This window comes from Pezoporus flaviventris, unplaced genomic scaffold, assembly GCF_033815535.1.
Source record: "Pezoporus flaviventris isolate CSIRO_AGI_PZ_B2104156 unplaced genomic scaffold, CSIRO_AGI_Pfla_v1 ptg000083l, whole genome shotgun sequence".
Lineage (NCBI taxonomy): Eukaryota > Metazoa > Chordata > Aves > Psittaciformes > Psittacidae > Pezoporus > Pezoporus flaviventris.
The window spans coordinates 2,430,889-2,448,373 of NW_026892631.1; the positions used below are offsets into that span (position 1 = coordinate 2,430,889).

Consider the following 17,485-nt stretch of genomic DNA (forward strand, 5'->3'; position numbering starts at 1 on the left):
TGAGATAGGCAGAACAAAAAGAAGATATACATAAGTTACAGGAAGTTAAATAGTCTGTTAGATACAAATTTTGAACCGACGGACTCTATCTGCTTTTCTGTAATTAATAACAGAAAATTCTGCCTCTGGCACTTCACTTACAATCAAAAATACAAATTCACTGAAGTTCATTGCACCTGCATAGAGCTGAAAAGCATTTTCAGCAGTTCTTATTTTAGGAAGATGTATAATGCAGTACCTGGAACATCAGCAATCCTGTTCTGCAAAAATATACATTAAATCTCTTTGAAAAAATCAACCCAACATCTCATCGTCCTGAACTCACTTCAAAAAACTAAAAATATCCCAGTTATTTTGCAGAAATAGTGCTAAAAATACTATTTTCAGCAAATAAGGCTGTGGCTAAGTCCTCTGACATGGAACACAACCACAGATGACACTGAAGAAGCCAGAAGCAGCACGTGTTCATCAGAGCCTCAGCTCTGAAGCCATGTAAGCTGATCCACTGATTCTTCCTTCTTCCACCTGTCAAGCTCAAGCATCTCAATCTGCTTCTCCTGGTAGAGTATCAGTCTGAAAGCCACACACTGAGATAGGAAGAGAGCAATGTCTGTGCTGGGTTACACTAGGGTCTTTCTCTGAACTGCATCCAGTTCCCATCTACATCTTTTGGAGATGAGGGAACTGAACCGGCACAGTCTTCAAAACACAGGGCAGCCAGAGATTCATGCAGAGTCAGAGGTCCCAACTGCCTCCTTTACTCCTCCCTCAGTGCTGCCCCACATTTGATTCACTTCTGTCTTCTGAACGCTTAGCAAACAATCTTATAGGACTGATAGTCTCTCCTGCTTTCTGTTTCTCGCCTTCTGACCAGTTATTTCATGATGTGGCAGCTTAGAAAGCCTCTTGGAAATCCAACTTGTGCTTATCACACAACGCATACAAGCCTCCCTACACTTCTTCATCCAGGTACCGCAATCACTTCAAGACAAACGACTCCTAAAACTATAATCTGAACAAAGCTACACTAACATTCTTAGTGGGGACGTTGAATCTTTCAATGGCAAGAATAATTAATTTAGCTCAATCCTCAGGATAAAGCATGTGTTAACCCCTGTAGCTTTTTTGAACCTTGATCTTCTTCCACATAGTCCAGAAGAAAGTCTGGATCCTGCATGTAAGCAGCACCAACACCCTTACCCTTGCTTGCAGCATCAGAACATTTCATCTCAAATCCTTTTACAAGGGAACTGTGTTTCTGACTGTCTTGCAGCATGCATGGTCTCATGTGTTTTACACTGACTGCAGACATTCAGCAACAGTATGTTACAGTTCCACTTGCTCACGCCATACTGAGATAGCCTGAGCAAGCTTTGTACCATTAAACCAATCAGTCCAAATATCCCAGTCTCTGCTTCTGCCCATGCTGAGTTGAACAAGTCTCTCTTAGGAGGTTCAGAAAAGGTTGTCCAACACCTTAGTTTTCTGAATCTTTTGCCAACTTTAGTTTCAGCTACAATACTGCTCTGAAAGCTGTTCTTGCAGTTTCCTCATCCTAATCAGGAGTGGGAATTGGTAAAATTCCTATTAACTGGTAAAATTACTGCAAACAAGACTGCTTTCCTTCTGAACCCCAAAGGTGCAAAGCACTCCTATAAGATTCAAGATTTCTGTGTACCAAGTTGTTGAAGTTCTCAGCACACCAATTTTTAACACTTAGCCATTGGCAGTCAGACCTCTAGCCAATAGGCTATCCCCACCTGTGGCCATAAAGGGATGCTTAGGTAACAGCAAGAGCAGAGTAAGTATATGTGACACTTTCCCATAATACTCTTCTACCTTTCAAGTATTTCCAGCTCAAGAGAGTTTCTGAGCTATATATCTGTATTAACTAGCCATCAATGGGTTTCTGGTCCATGTACTAGTGCAGCCTTTCACTCATTGATGCAGACTTCAACATTGCTTGGCAACAAGCTCCACACATCTACTCATGGTTTGAGGAATCACCTCTTTCTCATTGCTTTGAACTTGAATCCCACTAGTTTCATTTAATATATCCTGGTTCTTTTATCAGAGGACAGAACAAATAGTCGATGACTACCGACCTTCCCTATGCAGACTTCTGTCACACCCTCCTTAAGCTATCCATTTTCAAGGTGACAGGTTAAAATCTACTTAGTTGTTCCTGGCAGAGGAGCCATTATGAGCCTTTTAAATTAGGGTATCTCTGTGTTATTATGAAATACGACAGCACTAACAGCAGTAACAACAGTAATTTTCTTCCATTGCCAAATGAAGAGTGAAAATAAGATCACTCATGGCCTTGTGGTGCTATAGAATTTGGATACTAAAACAGATCATTAAAATGAAGAACTAATTGTGAACACTGTAATTAAGAGAGATCACTCTTCACCCTGCTTATCAAAGTCCTGGCAGAGATTACTTTTTAACCCATCATAAAAATGATTTACAAATAATATTTCATGAATTATCTGGAAGAAATTAGAATTAAAGAAACAAACACCCACATGTACATGATAAAGGAGTCATGCCTTTTTAAGACTGTGGGGATAAAAGCACTACGTTTGCACTAAAAAGCTGAGGCATATCACATTTAAAGGCAGCATCCCTACCTGTAAGCGCCTGAAATGCAGCGGGTAGGTAAGAGTGGACCTTTAAACAAGATCTCTGAAGGATCTCAACAAGCTTGTGAAGCTTGATGTTTTATATTAGGAACGCTGGGCCAAATTCACAGCAAATCTCAAACTGAAACCTTGTGGTTGGCTTCTGCCCCAGATAAGTTGGACCATGAAATGAATCACAAAACAAATACTGACCGTCAGACCTTGTTGCGGAAGATGGTCAGCATGAGAGTATTCCATTTGCAGGTGGTTTGTTCGTCTTTGTTTGATCATTTTACTTGTATCTCACTCTCATTCTGCTCACAGCCATACCTGCAAGAGGAGGATGGGGTTTCTTGGCATACACTGAAGAGCTAGGAAACCAGTTCATGAGGTTTGCTCCAATCTAGGGAGAAGAAGCCTTAGTTTGCCCTCCAGCAAGAGCTCAGCAGTCTGGGCAGGATACAGAGGTGAATGTCCCTGGCTCTTTTAACCACAGCTGTGACTCTTCGTGACAGTCCCGGGGAGAGACCATAGTCTGTCCGGACACAGAGAACGGATTTCTCATGCCCTTCCAAAGACAGCTTGAATACACTGGTAGGTCAATCTGAAATTATCAGCCTCTGGGATTATTTAATTCCTAGCCTGGAACGCCTTTTTTTCTTTTTTTTTTTTGTTAGGTATTTTTTCTATTTTAAGATGCTTGTTCAGTTTGTTAGTTATAAACCACCACTCCCTGCTCTTTTTTTGTTAGTTATAAACCACCATTACCCTGCTCTTAATACCTAGCATACAGAAAGCTTTTACATACCTTGAAACGTATCCAGTCAGTATCTGCTCTAGCACCCGGATAGCGCTTCCCTGAATATTTCAACTACTTGGTAATTCAATTTTAAGAAGTGTAGTTTGTTAAGTTTCCCATATAAATGTATGTGCGTGTGTATATATTTATAACCCATATAACCTTTTCCTACCAGAAAAAGGACTTGCAAAGAACATGAAGAGGAGAAAGCCACTCAGGGTTTCACCACTGTAATTTACATTGAGTCCTACTGCAAATCCTTCCTTTTCTGTCCCAGCAGCATTTCTAGACAGAAGCTGATACCAAACCTGTGCCTGTAGCAAACTCTCTGCCGAAGAGCCTTCCAAATAAAACAATTGCAGTTAACATATATAACATGTCAGCCTTTAAAAGCACATTGTATTGAATCTGTCCATGACTTTGAACTCAGTTATCTTACAGTCCTCTTATTTCCTTCCAGCTCACCACAGATACTGTGAGGTAACTCAGGCAGTCTGTCCATGTCTTCCCTATGAAAGCGGTTCAAAGTTGAGAGCGAATGCAGTTACCCAAAGTTCAGTGGCACTGGTACGGTTGGAATCTAGTTCAGAAGTTTTAGTCTTACCTTTATGCTGTTGCTAAACCATTCAGGGGTGCTTTGCTTGCTTTACTTACAGTTTTCATTCCACACTTTCCATTTTGGACAAACAGTAGCCCCAAAGGTTTCGCTTTTGCTTGTTGTGATGCAAAGTTTTCTTGAAACAATTGGGGAAAGTAAAATGTATCTCTCTTAGATTATCTTCTGAAGTTTCTTTTAAGCATTCAAAACAGACCTTAAGAAAATTTAGTGAAGCTTGTTGCTAAATAAACTTTCACAGTCTCTTCCCATCTGCGTTGTCTTTCTTAAAGACTCTGGACTATGGCTTCAGCTAATACAAATTAACCCAGGTTACCTTTAGGGTAGCTGCTCAGGAAAGCTTTGGAAGTACTTGGTAAGGATTATTTGGCGCACTATTAAACTAAAGAAGACCTTCAGAAAATATACGTGTTCATTCTTAGGTATCTGAAAAACACTTAAAATTACTTTGAGAGTTTCTCTTGGCCCCTTTATCTATTTGAGAGGACTCTGTCGAGTAACATTGCAGAAATCAAAGCCAGAAAATCTAAATATTTAGTTAGATTAGGCTTTGGTTACCTGCATGCCAACACCTGTGGAATTTATGAAAATCTAAATATGCCCCTCCATTTATGCATACCATGTTGGCAAGCATTTATTAGTTGGATGCCACAGTGCACTACACAGACAGCATAAGTCCATGAGGATGAGGATGTAGTGCATGAATTAAGCAGCTGCCTGTTGGTAAACTCCAGCACTGCACGGTCGGTACTGAATGCTGTCACTCATGGAATGACATGGAGTGTTTTACTGCAGGGTCGGTGGTTTTGGGGGAATGCGGCATCAACTTGGTGAAGATAAACTCAAAAGAGGCAAAATAGAGGTAGTAATGCTGACCTCCAGTAAAAGCTTTCAGGCTTTCCAGGTGTGAGAAGCATGGTAAGCCAGAGGTTTGTTGTTACAGGTGTTACACCCAGGGCTCCTTCCGATTCCTTAAAAAGGTCTCCAAGCCAAGACTGGTGCAGTCTGGCATCCTTTAAGCAGTACATTTGAGAGAGAAACCTGTTCAGCTCAGTGAACTTACTTTTCCTCTTCTTAAGTGCAGGTGAATTAAGCAAACATGAAATTTTTCACACTGACAACCTAAGTGACTGCAATCCTCTGCTCCAGATCTCTAATCCCCAGAGAACTTCTCTTTCCTGGAATACAGACTGTTGGGTCTGCTGAATCAGAGAGCAGCACTGCAAATACAATTGCTCCTCACAATACCTGCACATTTGTGCTCATGAGGTCTCCACGGGGAAGGGCAATGGCATTAAGACATGGATCAAAGAGCCGCTTACCCATTCATTTTGGCTTATAAATGTTCTCACTTCCCCTGGGATCAGTACATTTGCAACAAGATGTGAAAATTTAGTTCAGAATATTACAGCAACAAACCCTCCCTAAGTTACCCAGCCATTTAAAGCTAGTGCCCCCTCTTCACTCGACCCCAATCTCTTCTACTTATAAAAGCCTGGAAGACACACCTCATAGCAAGCCTCAGACTAAACAAACTCACTCTGCATAAGAGAAAGAAGGTATGTTTTCCATTTTTGTGACTGCTAGCTTACATGCCAGCTCTTATCTGAGAGGCTGGCTCCTGGTGCATCATGAGATAGGAGAATCAAGACCCAACAGAAAAAGCTCACACACATGCCTGCTGAATTGCACCCACCACAATATAAAAGCAAGCCCCTTGCCTGCTAACACAGAACGTGTTTTATTTAATGAGTTGTGAACTGTGTGAAGACCAGGAGGTCTCTCATGAGATTGAAGCTGTTTCCCAGTCCCAGCTGTTTTATGCGGCTCAGTATCAGACTGGTTGGGCTGGGTGACATCTTAACTTCCTGCCTCCCTCCCACCTCCCTGTACAGATCACATGAACGACAGCACAAATGTTTTCTCCATGTTACATCTTTATTCATTTTCCCAAGACAAACAACAGAGAATTGCTGTGATCAGACTAACGTGGTACTTTCCAAACTGTGGTTCCCTGGCAGTTTAAAACTCTGTATAAATGACTAGAAGAGATAACTACACAAACAAGAGCAGTATGATCTCTGTGTGCAATAAAACATGCTTCTGTATTTTCATGACTGACTGTAAAGGGCACGGCCAGTATTAAAGTTGTCTGGTATTTATTACAAGAGCCTGATTAGTATTTTTTTCTTCTCAGCTGATTACTTCACCATATTCTTCAATTTTGTGCCAAAACTTTCTGTGTAAGATGCAAGACCTTAAAATTGACAGAAAACTCTGGCTAAAGCTGCTCTGTCATTTCCAACAGCAACAGCAGGAAAAGTGTTTTGTGAATGTTAACTTCTGGCAAAAAATTTCTTAGGAAAGCTTTAATATTTCTATGTTTTAACAAGTACTTCCTGGATTTTAAGTCAAAGTAGTAACTACTGTTTGCTGCCCTCCATGGTGCTATGGATGGCCCAGCTGGCCCAAGAACCTCTCTACACAGCAGCTCCTTTAGAGAGTATAGAAATACTTTATACCTGTAATAGCTGCTCTTGGCCAGCATCAAAAGAAAGAACAGGGGAAAGTCATCCCCATACTCCTGCCGACCTCTCCCCTTAATCCTAATGTAGCATGGGGAACCGCACTGTCTGAGTCAAGAGCACAAGGGTAGCAAGAACCAGAAAAAAGAGAAGGGCAAGGGACAGAAGAGTAAGGGGTAAGAGGCAAAACAAACCTAGCCAATGGGTGGAGGAGGAAAACTGGGTTTTCCAGGGATGGCAACTTGGAAAAACATGTATTTGCTCGTCAAGAACATTTGTACGTCAAGAATATTTGTATTAAGGTAAGAACCTGAAGCATGAATGTTGCAATGAGCTAAAGGAGGAATACAGAACAAGGGAAAAGGATATTGAGCTGGGTTGGAACCTGTAAATGCCACCCTCTGTGTCCACTGGATCTCAGGTCTGGTCAGGAATGCTCACTTGTAGGCATGGCTCGCTCTGCCCCAGCTGTCAGAAAAGCTAACTTTTCCATCCCTGACAGTAGACCGTGCCACAGAGGAATGAGATGAACTGCTGGCTGTTGTGATTAATCATGGCACTAATACATGGAGGAATCTACTTCAGTGGATTTAGATGTTCCCACTGCCCTGAGCACCCACAACAGAGCACTTGATAACCGAACCGCTGTCTTTAGTTTTCGCTTTGTATTTTGCAAAGTGATGCAATCACATACAAGAGAGCAGAGGGCTGTTTAAATCCATTCTCTACTTAGGGAACAGAGATTTAAAGGCAGCTGTGCCCCTTCCTGGAAAGCATAAGAGGTGGAGGACTAGCGTACAAACCTGATGTCACAATTGCCTCAAACGTTGCCTGTGGACAGGGGGATTGCACCAGCAGAGCTCAGAGACCATGTCCATCCACCTGAATTTCTGCTAGTGGCACTGCTGTGCTAGAAAACTTGCCCTGACTTCCATCCCCAGGAAGGAGTGTCTTTTCCTTGTACACAGGATGACAAGAGAGATGGAATCCCTCTTCTTTTCATGTCTTTTAATATGCACATGAAATATACATCAAGTATCAAGTATACCTTTCAGAGTACAGCTTTTTGGGGAATAAGATTTCTTTTAAAAGAAATGCAACAGAAGTCCCACTAAGGTTGAATATACAGATAATTAGAAGAAATAAATATGAAATAATGAAATTTTACCGAAGTGGAGATTTTAAAATCAAGTCCATGAGAAAGAAGCATTCCTCTATAGTATAAAATGGCACTGTCTTGCCTGCAGGCATTACCACAAGCAAAGAAGATTCACAGTACCAGAAAGAGAGGCAAAACCACCAACAAATCTACATGCTGTGTCTATGGGATGGTACAAACCTAATCCTTAGTTCAAAGCAGAGTTGCCCAGTATTTGAACATAAGTCTATCAGAGGGAGAGGGGTTGCTGTGCTGTCCCAGAGAGTTGTTAGAAGCAGGAATCTGGAAATGCAGTAAGAATGGTGTTTACCTACACAGTTACTATTAATTTCAGTTAATTCTCTAATTGTCTATGGTTCCCTCCACATTTGGTTGTAAGTGCTGATGTGTTCTTCCTCCCTGACTTCAGTCAGAGGCACAACTGGAAGCTGTCTTCCATGAAGGCATCATAAACAGACCTAAAACTGCACACTCAACGGCACCTCCTGCAAAAGATTTAGATAGCAGAGTATCCCTGTGTCCCCTGCCCTCTCCCAAGCACAGCTTAACAAATACCTCCAAAGAATACTCCAGCGCTGTATTCACAGATTCTTTAGACAGCACCAAAATAGTCCCAAATCAAGGAAGGCTGAGACTCCCCTTTTGCCCTTTCCTATTATTTTGTCTCATGCAAACTGTGAACACTTCTTAGAAGATAATCATGTCCTAGACAAAAATTACAGCAGAAGTACCCAAATATTGAGCATGAAGATTGTGGACGATTAGTATTTCAGGATAAGGTATTTCCTAATAAGTATCTCCTTGGGTGGTAGTACACTGTGCCCCCATTTGGCCAGTCAGTGGATGAGGGACAAAATTTCTCTTGCTGATCACTTTACACTTTAGGAAGTCAACACATACACTACTTACACACTGCTTACTCAAACACATGTGGAGATAGCTGGAAACACACATGGGTTCAGGCATTAAATCCATTACCCTTGCTAACAAAGGAATGAAGAAAACTACATTTTACTCGCCCATCTCAGAGAAGCAGTAAAGAGTCTCTATTAAGTCATTAAGCACAAGCTTAGAGGGCTGGGTACGTTGAGCAACCACACTACGTTATTTACCTGCTTCGGTGTCTCCTTGGGGTGAACGACAATAACAGCAGTCCATGAAGACAACATAGTTGAGCACATTGCAGAACAGCCCTACAATCCCGACAAGGAGGACGAACAGTGCTTTCTCAGTCTTCTGAGGACTGATAAACCTCTTGATTGCCTCAACGAAGATGCTAAACATCAGAGCACTGGCAAAAACTGAGTTACCAAAAGCTCCCAGCACATCCGCCCGGCTGAAGCCATAAGTGTTAGCTTTATGCCATTGGATGCGACTGACCCTAACACCAAACAAACCGATGATCATGGAGATCAAGTGAGAGAGAACAGCAAAGGCATCTGAAGCTAAGGAAAGAGAGTTGCCAGCGTAGGCTACTGAGGTCTCAACAATAAAAAGCACAAGGCTCATCACACACATGAGGATGAGCCTGCTGCTCCTGCCCGAGTAGCGGCCCATTTCTGCTGCTCTCTTCCCCTTGGCTCTGAGCTCCTGCACGAGGAGCACCTCACTGCCTGCGTTTCTGCCCTTCACCTGTCAGCGCTGCTCACATGCAGGAACCACTCTTATAGGAAGCTGTAAAGCAATAAATCAGTTTAAAGGGCAGTTTAGCAAGATCTGTCATGTTAAGGCAGCCTGAACACTTAAGTCCTGTAGGGGTTCCACCCTCAGGAGGCTTTTTTTTTTTTTCCTATAAACCAAAGGAGACTACTAAGAGCACTGGCACTTGCTACTCAGTGGCACTGTCCTATAACACTGAGTAAGGCCTAGACAGGAGAGCATAAGACAGTGGCTCAGAATTTTAAGCAGTTAGAGAAGGCGTTTCTTTTGCTAAAACTCTCTTCCGATGCCTGTTTCAACTATTTCTATTGCCTGTAACTTTAGTACTGAGAAAATACTACTACAAGCCTATGGAGGACAGTATTTGAAATCCAAGTTGGGTGGACATTACTTTTAAGAACACAGTAAAAATATGGACTGTCTGTGAAGGCTGCGGAACATGTTGTCCGTAGAGCAAGTTTCAAAGCCAACTGTATCGATCTTCCAGTTTGGCAACCTAGGGTTCTCACCTGCTTGTACTTTTAGCATGTTTCCCATGGAAACGGATCGAAGTTGGAGACCATTTTCTAGATACACAGTCAGTAGACACAGAGCTGAGCCTCAACAATAAACCCAAAGCACATCGTTTATTCCCTATTTAGAAAACCCTGCCTATCTGAAAATCCCAAAGTAATCCTCATAGCTTTGCAAGAAAGTCAGATTTGGGCAAAGCAGAACCAGAAGTTAAGGGGGAAATAAGAGATGCAGAAGCCCTAGCTTGGACTCGGTGCCTTTTCTGGAACAGTAAGGACATGAAGCTGTAAACTGGTTTTTGTCACTCACTGTAGTACCTGTTGAACTCCTAAGGGTACACATAGTTTTACGCACACTCAGAAACTTGGTGAAGGAAATCTAGCTGCTAATAGCACATCAGGCTATGTGGATGATGACAAGGTTACCTTCCTTGAAAAGTTTATGATCCAGCAGTCTGTTTGAAATCCTCATCCATGTATGTATATATACACAGTTACTTACAAGATAAAAAGGAAGGAAATTACATGCAGTCCAGCCTGAGAGAGATAACATGATAACACTGATAACCTGAGCTGACCAACTGTCCTTGTTGGCCTCAGCCTTCCCAAGGTGAATTAACTTCAGGTTAAAAACTCAAACACCCACCCCCAGTTTTCATATAATTTTTTGCTCACAGGGTTTCAACAGCCAAAATGTTTACGTTTAAAGTCCAGTTTGCTAGAAGCCTTGTCTGCCAATACATGTAATCTTTAACATTTGGTCATTTGTCTACCTACACATTGCACTCTTGAGAGTGCCATCCCTCCCCCCAGTTTAAGAACACCACTAGCCCTGGGATAGTGAATTAGAAGAACTAATTGCCACACTAAAACTGGTACTTGCTCTTCTTTGTCTTCATATCGCACCTGTGTTACTACTTCTACTCCACCTATTTCTATGGTGTTTTCCTCCTTATACTAATGATCGGCTACTTCATTATTTTATTATCTGAACTCCTGAGCATGAAAAGTGAGAATTTTATTTTCAATGGGAACAGACCTAGGTGAAAATTCAGATCTCTCAGGTCACAAGATTTCAATTACCAAAACAAGAGCTTGAGCTAAATAAAGCATTCCCTTTGCAGCAGAGCCAAAATGCTCAAATAGACTCTGTCAATAAAGAACAGCACCACATCAAGGCAGCTCCCCTGCATCCCACCTTACTATGCAATTTAATCCAAATTTATCAGTATATAAGAACTAAGAAACAGTAAGAGATTTGCAGTTCTGTTATAAACACAAAGTAGTATCATTTAACCAACTGTAGCGTATTATTCAGATTCATATACTTACTTTCTAACAGACACAATCTACTAGGAGTATGAAAGTTTCCACACCAGTAAAATTAACAGTATGGACTTTTCTACAATGCTTTACAGGTAGCTCATATTGTACTTCTGGTGGAGTGATCCTTGACATGGACCTGTCTCTCCCAGGCAGGCATTGGCATCTCTGTGGAAGATCAAGAGGTTTACAGGGAAGTCACCCACATTCCAGACACTTCAAGCCCTAATATGATCAGGAGGAAACATGCTGGGCAAAAAAGGGAAAAGAAAGGGAGGTAGTGGTGGAAGGGCTGGTCTTCTGTGAAATTTCTGGCTTCAAACAAACCCACTTGTAGGTGGAAAGCAACGCATTTCTACAAACAGTATCGTCAACATGTTTACTCATGAATTTGATCCAGTCAACTAGTTGAAGGTTGGCTGTTCAAACTGATAAGGCTGAAACAGTGTTAGACACTACATTTTGTTTCGCCTTTTTTCTGAGCTTCCACATATCACTTGTAAAATACCAGTATTGTGGAGTGCATCAGTGGGAGCCTGAAGTGCTCATCTACTGTTAATAATCTGGTTTGCCTTGTCTTGGCACGTTCCTGTCTCTAATTCCCGAGGACACTTCCTCTACCTCCTTCAAAGGACAATCCCTCTGAAGACAAGTCTTACCCATCATTCGAGGCTGGGAAAACATCACTCTGGTATTACTACTTACGTTCTTTCTCAGAGTATCACTTCTGTCAGTGTTAGAGACAGCATACAAAAAAGTCTTAGGGTCACTCTTCTATGTCTCTGAGAAAAATGATCTTAATTCTTTCACATTTTTTCTGTATGATCACAAGGTGCATGATCCTAAATTTGAACCAATGGCCTGTCCAGTTTAACATTCAAAGTTTTGACCAAGTGGGCTGACCATAAGAACCTGGGCAAAAGCAAAAGCAGAGAATTGTGAAGACCTGGGAACAGCACTGTACGCGTAAGACTTTCAGACTACTGATGCTACATAAAAATAAGGGTTTGGAGACAGGCAGCCATGTAGTATTGTCCCAGGAAGAGTATGGGGAGGATCTTACTGGGCCAGCTTTTTAATTGCCAAGTTTTCACTCAACTCTTTTGAGGGGAAAGCGATTTACATAAACAGCCTTCAAACCTAGAGGAGGTAAAAAAAGTAACAAACTAAGCATATCATCCAAAATGTATTTTGTGCCAGGTCTATCTCTTTTTTGCTAAAGTCAATCCTAGGCTCAGAGTAGATGTAATTTTCTCTTAAAAACAGTTTCATAACCATGCAACCTCTAGCCTTCTCTGCTAAAGCAACACATAGTAAGTGCAGGAAAAGCAAAAGGGTTTTATGAAACATGCTCTAAATTTAACTACAGCGCCTAAAATCTTTAGCAATGAAAATACCTCTCTTCAGACTGCCTTTGCATTACTTACTGCAGTATCACTGTGAGAAAGCTATAAATGCCAGTTTATAAGATAAGAGAAACAGGGATTTGGCAAAGGATCTGCAAGAAACAGCACTCACCTGCATCTTGCTAACAATGTGGCATTTAATCTAAGGTAGCTTTTCAAACTTGTTTTACAACAGGGTGAAAATACTCCTTTTAATACCTGGCTCCTGAGGGAGTTTTCATAAAGGGCAGCATTCACCATGCCTAGTTAGCAGCAAGTCTGTATTGAAAATTGAAAAGTTTGAAGACAGAATTAAAAGCAGATGTTGTATCCATAAAGTTGATGTTGGCCACTAAACTGTAGACTGCTTACGATACTCTCTCCAATCTTTCAGGTATTTTCTCAATGTACAACAAAATACATGCACAAAAACGGAAAGAGAAGTCATGAGCAAAGCATACCTATCATGAGCAAAGGATAACCCATTGAGCAACAGAAAAAACAACCAGAGCATCTTACAGCTCACAATACATGTTTATTATTAGAGATGTTTACAGAAAAGTCTGTGAATTACTGCTAGCCTAAGACTGACAACTGTCGGGGAGGGACACAGGGTGTTCTGGTTTATGGCTTTGTTTTTTGAATTGTTTAAAAAGTCGCCAAACTGATTAAGTTCGGGGGCTATTTCAGTATTCTTTAAAAAAGGTGGATTCACAGATAAAGGAGAAGGTGCCTTCACTAGTAATTTAGTAACTACGACCAAACAGGGTGTAAAACTTGGCAGGGTTTTTGCCGCAGACACATCTTGCCCCACTCTGTAGTTCACGGATTGGCTGGAAAGGTATGCAGAGGCTTTTTGCTCCCATGGAGGGGGCACCAGGCTCAAGATCTTGATCCCTGAAATAAAAAGATACTCGTAAATACTCTGATTAAAAACTAAAGGTGCAATAAATGTATTATACATAAAATCTCAAAAGCACCTTCGTCTGAAAGTTTTAGAACTAAAGGAATAAATATATTGAATTATGCAGGACAGCAAGAGTCAAGGGTGAGCAGTGTACATCAGTGTCATACCCAGAGGCATCTTACATTCCCATTTTATATTCACAACATTTAGTTTGATCTTGGTTGATACTCCCCTTTTCAGTCATATATTACCTGGCAGTCGTCTTCTTGATCCAATCCTCACACTCAATTTCTCCACAAAAAGGGATTTGTACAATCTGAAGCAGGGAGGAGAAGCGGAAAGACACAAAACCCAACAGTTATACATCTGAAAAGTCATTCTCGTCTCTGGAAGATTCCTAAACATTAAGATCTCGTATACACGCATAAGTGGGAAAAGTTGCAGTTGCTACAAATAATTTTTAATAGCTCTTTCTCATCATAGAAATAGATAAGCACAGTCATCCCTCCATAGTGCAGCATGGAAAAACTTAAACACACTCCAAGCAGCATTTAAAGCAAGTCAGAGTGTTGATTTCTTTTTTTTTCTTTTAACCAAATGTATCTCCCTTCTGTGGAAAAATACTGCGTTTTTCAGGAAAAGTTTGATACTTTCAAACTGCAGAATAAATACTTGCTTCCATATTGTGCGACAGTGCTTTCCTAATGAAATTTCCATTTTGACTCCCTGACTAAGATTTTTCATATCTTCTGAACAAGACAAGGACATATGTATTTTAACAGAATCCCCAGTAGCACATTTGTCTTGGGGGCAGAGGGAAGTGGTGTGTAATATCCTGCCGTTTCCTTCAGTTAGCTTAACTGAAGAAATATAAGAAAGTTGAAACAATTTCATATATTCTTCTCAGTACGACTCTTAGCTACTGTAGCGAATCTCTTTTCCTAAGTTTTGCATTCCATTTTACTGTTGATTTGGAGTTGTGGGTTTTTTTTTTATTTTTAATGGACTTTCACAGTGAGAACTCTGTTTGTTACTAAAAAGTGGATTTACTGTTAAAAAGACACCCCCTACCTATATTTGACCACTCCTTTAATGTTATCTAAAGGCAACAAAGGCCACTAAATTCAATCTTCACAGTCATTTTAATTCAATCCAAACTGTGATTGAGGTTTCCTCTTCTGTGGCGAAAACCAAACTTACGCTCTCAAAATTCTCTGTCTTGAACCAGAACACACCTTTATTAGACTTCACTGGCAACCAAAAAAGGGAACTATTACCACTCTACTATACTGTTCTTGCATTAAGCCTTTGTTAGTTAAGTGAAACTTTGTTTAAATACCTGTGCAATTATTCTTAAGAGTTTCAGCTCAACTTAGAAGAACACAGAAGCAGTCTACATTCTGGAAGAGCTAATAGCCTATGCTGCAATTATGGTAAAGGGGAAAACAGTGACAGGAATTAAGCAGGAGTACTTTGGCTTTATAAATTCCCTCTTAAACAGTAGACGGTGCTAACAGGATAATTTCAAGATACTACAGAACGTATATGCTGTAAAACTTTGTCCATACAACACATATAGGTAGACAGTGAAACAGTCATAAAATTACGTACGTCACTTTTCTCAGCTCAGATATACTGATTGTAATAAACTCATATAACCAAAGTACCAAAATGGTGCAAGTATCCAACTTGGAATGTAAAAATATTTGTTCATGTTTTCAAGTTTAACTACATTATAAACTAGATTATATTAGAGTTCTAAACATGATAAACATTTTAATACTCTCAGCCCTCTCTGGAATCTAGCCATACACAGCAGTTAGTGTTGGATGTTGAAGACCAAGCATTTTGCTCTCTCCATAGGCAGGAGGTATCATGTGAAACCGCTGCAGTAGGAGTAGAAGAAAGAAGATTCTACACTATTTCATCAAAGTTAAAGGAAATAATTTATGTGCAATAAATACAGATCAGCTTCACATTCCATTCCCACTCTTGAAATGAGCTTGACTCTTAATTTCAGTTTATTATTACATTAAAATTTACTGCATCTCTTATAAATTTATGAGCTTATCTTCAATTGTTTCTTTGCCTTAAAGACAATCAATCATAGTTTCAGAGTGCTTGTTTAATTCATAAGTGAAAGATACGTGCTAGCACATCTTGAAATCACAGTACATAAGAGCTGTAGTACTAGTTGAACTTCTATATAGAGCATGATTATGTGTTAAGCAAAGACTAAAGATTTGGGTTTTTTAAATCTACCATCAGAATCAGACACTTTAGAAACACTTGCACTAAGGAAATAACTTTTGTAGTCAGCAGGAAAGCAGGAAGTGCCCAAAGCAGTTTGGAAAGAGAATATTTCACATTTGCGTTTAGCTTTGTAGCAGAAAGCAAGGTGCTACTATTGTAGCACCTATGCACAGAATGTCTGAGATCTCTATATCCAGAACTTCATAAGCATGCTAAAACAGTCCCTCCTCTGAAGTTCATAATTATTCATTTAAATCTTGTTATAAATTGAAGCGCAATAGAAATGCAAGAATTGGAGTGTGATGGAAGGTTAAGCCTAACCAAGAGTAACTTAAAACTATTTTTGCAGTTAACAAAAGTACTTTTGCATTTTCCAACAGAAATTATTAATTTTTCAGAGTGGATCTAATTAGATCTAACACAAATAAACCCTGATCTCTCTTTATAAAACACGCAGCCTTAATGACTGATCCTGGGGATCTTACTACTTGAACACATTAATCTCAAAACATGAAAAAATTCACAAGCTGAGGCTTGTGACAGAATTTCAGGGTTAAGAACTGCTGTTAGTGGATCTCTGAAAAAGAAGCAGAAGATCAATTCTCTACCGGCTTTCTTGAACAGTAAGGTTCAATCATCCACATTATGCAGTATTCTTACTATCAACCCAAGGAGGTTTCTGACTCGGCAGTAATTCTCAGTGAACCCAATGGCTTCTACTTCGGTCATAAAGGTAAAACTTCTTTGACGTAAATTGCATGTACTTTAAACTCTTACCTGGACCTATTATGAGATTTGACAAGTGTTTTTCATTGCTTGCATTAGAATAATGTCAGGAAGTTTATCTTAATCTGAATACAGTATTTGCATTAATCTCTCTGAAAAGCACCTTCTAATAAAAAATGCAACTTATCAAACTGCAGCCATTGTAGGTCACTTCAAGATACCCTGCCACCTCCAGCACAGGACTATATTTTGAATGGTGGTGGAAACACCACATTTAGTAAATACAGTACTTCAGCAAAAGAAAACAGCAACATATCCTACAAATGTTGGGAAAACTGTTTTTGTGCAGCTTCATCTGCTTGTGAAGGGAGAGTTCCATGAAAAACACAACAGCATTTATATGCAAGTTTTGAAATTTCTAGCCCCTGATCATTTGTAACGAACAGAACACATGTGAACACATTTACAAGACAGAATGAAGTAAATTTTCTTACCTTTCCTGAATCAAGCTCTTTTTGAAAGTCCTCAATAGTATCGGCCACCACCATATGACTTTTTAGGTCCTCAGAAGCTCTAAGAAAAGGAAAGAAAAAAAATAGGTCAGGGCAGATTTACACATGTAACCTCAGTAGCCAAACTAACAAAGTTCTCAGTCAGTTAAAACGAAAAGTTGTAAGAGAAGCTATCCATTCATTCAAATTTTCCTAATCAGTTTATGTCTTTCTACTGCTTCTGCCTTCAAAGAGACAAAATTTTGATTAATTGCTTATGGAATGTTCTCCAAGTTGCTCCACATTTTACCATGTTAATTCACACTGTTGGGCATATCAGCTCAACACTGACCAACTGCAGACAGAAACAGACGAGTACTACAGGTACAGAAGATAATTAACAAAGAAAAATCTACATCTCAGTATCAAAATGCTTTTTAATTAGGTAAAAATACTCTGCTTGTAAGCAGCTTTGATCACCACAGAAGAAAGGAGGAAAACTCCTC

At 40.1% G+C, this 17,485-nt stretch overlaps 1 protein-coding gene across 6 annotated transcripts in view; it reads right to left on the reverse strand.

Moving 5' to 3' along the window:
• Nucleotides 1–13,117: 13,117 nt before the first annotated feature.
• The window catches only part of EPRS1 (glutamyl-prolyl-tRNA synthetase 1), a 39,219-nt gene continuing 34,851 nt past the window's right edge, over nucleotides 13,118–17,485 (reverse strand). For all 6 annotated transcript variants that reach the window (XM_061475209.1, XM_061475207.1, XM_061475213.1 and 3 more), the window contains 3 exons: nucleotides 16,983–17,061; nucleotides 13,761–13,825; nucleotides 13,118–13,499 (listed from right to left, as the gene is read on the reverse strand). In XM_061475209.1, the coding sequence (XP_061331193.1) occupies nucleotides 13,349–13,499; nucleotides 13,761–13,825; nucleotides 16,983–17,061 (295 nt within the window). In that variant the 3' untranslated portion in view covers nucleotides 13,118–13,348. The remainder of the gene's footprint in view (nucleotides 13,500–13,760; nucleotides 13,826–16,982; nucleotides 17,062–17,485) is intronic.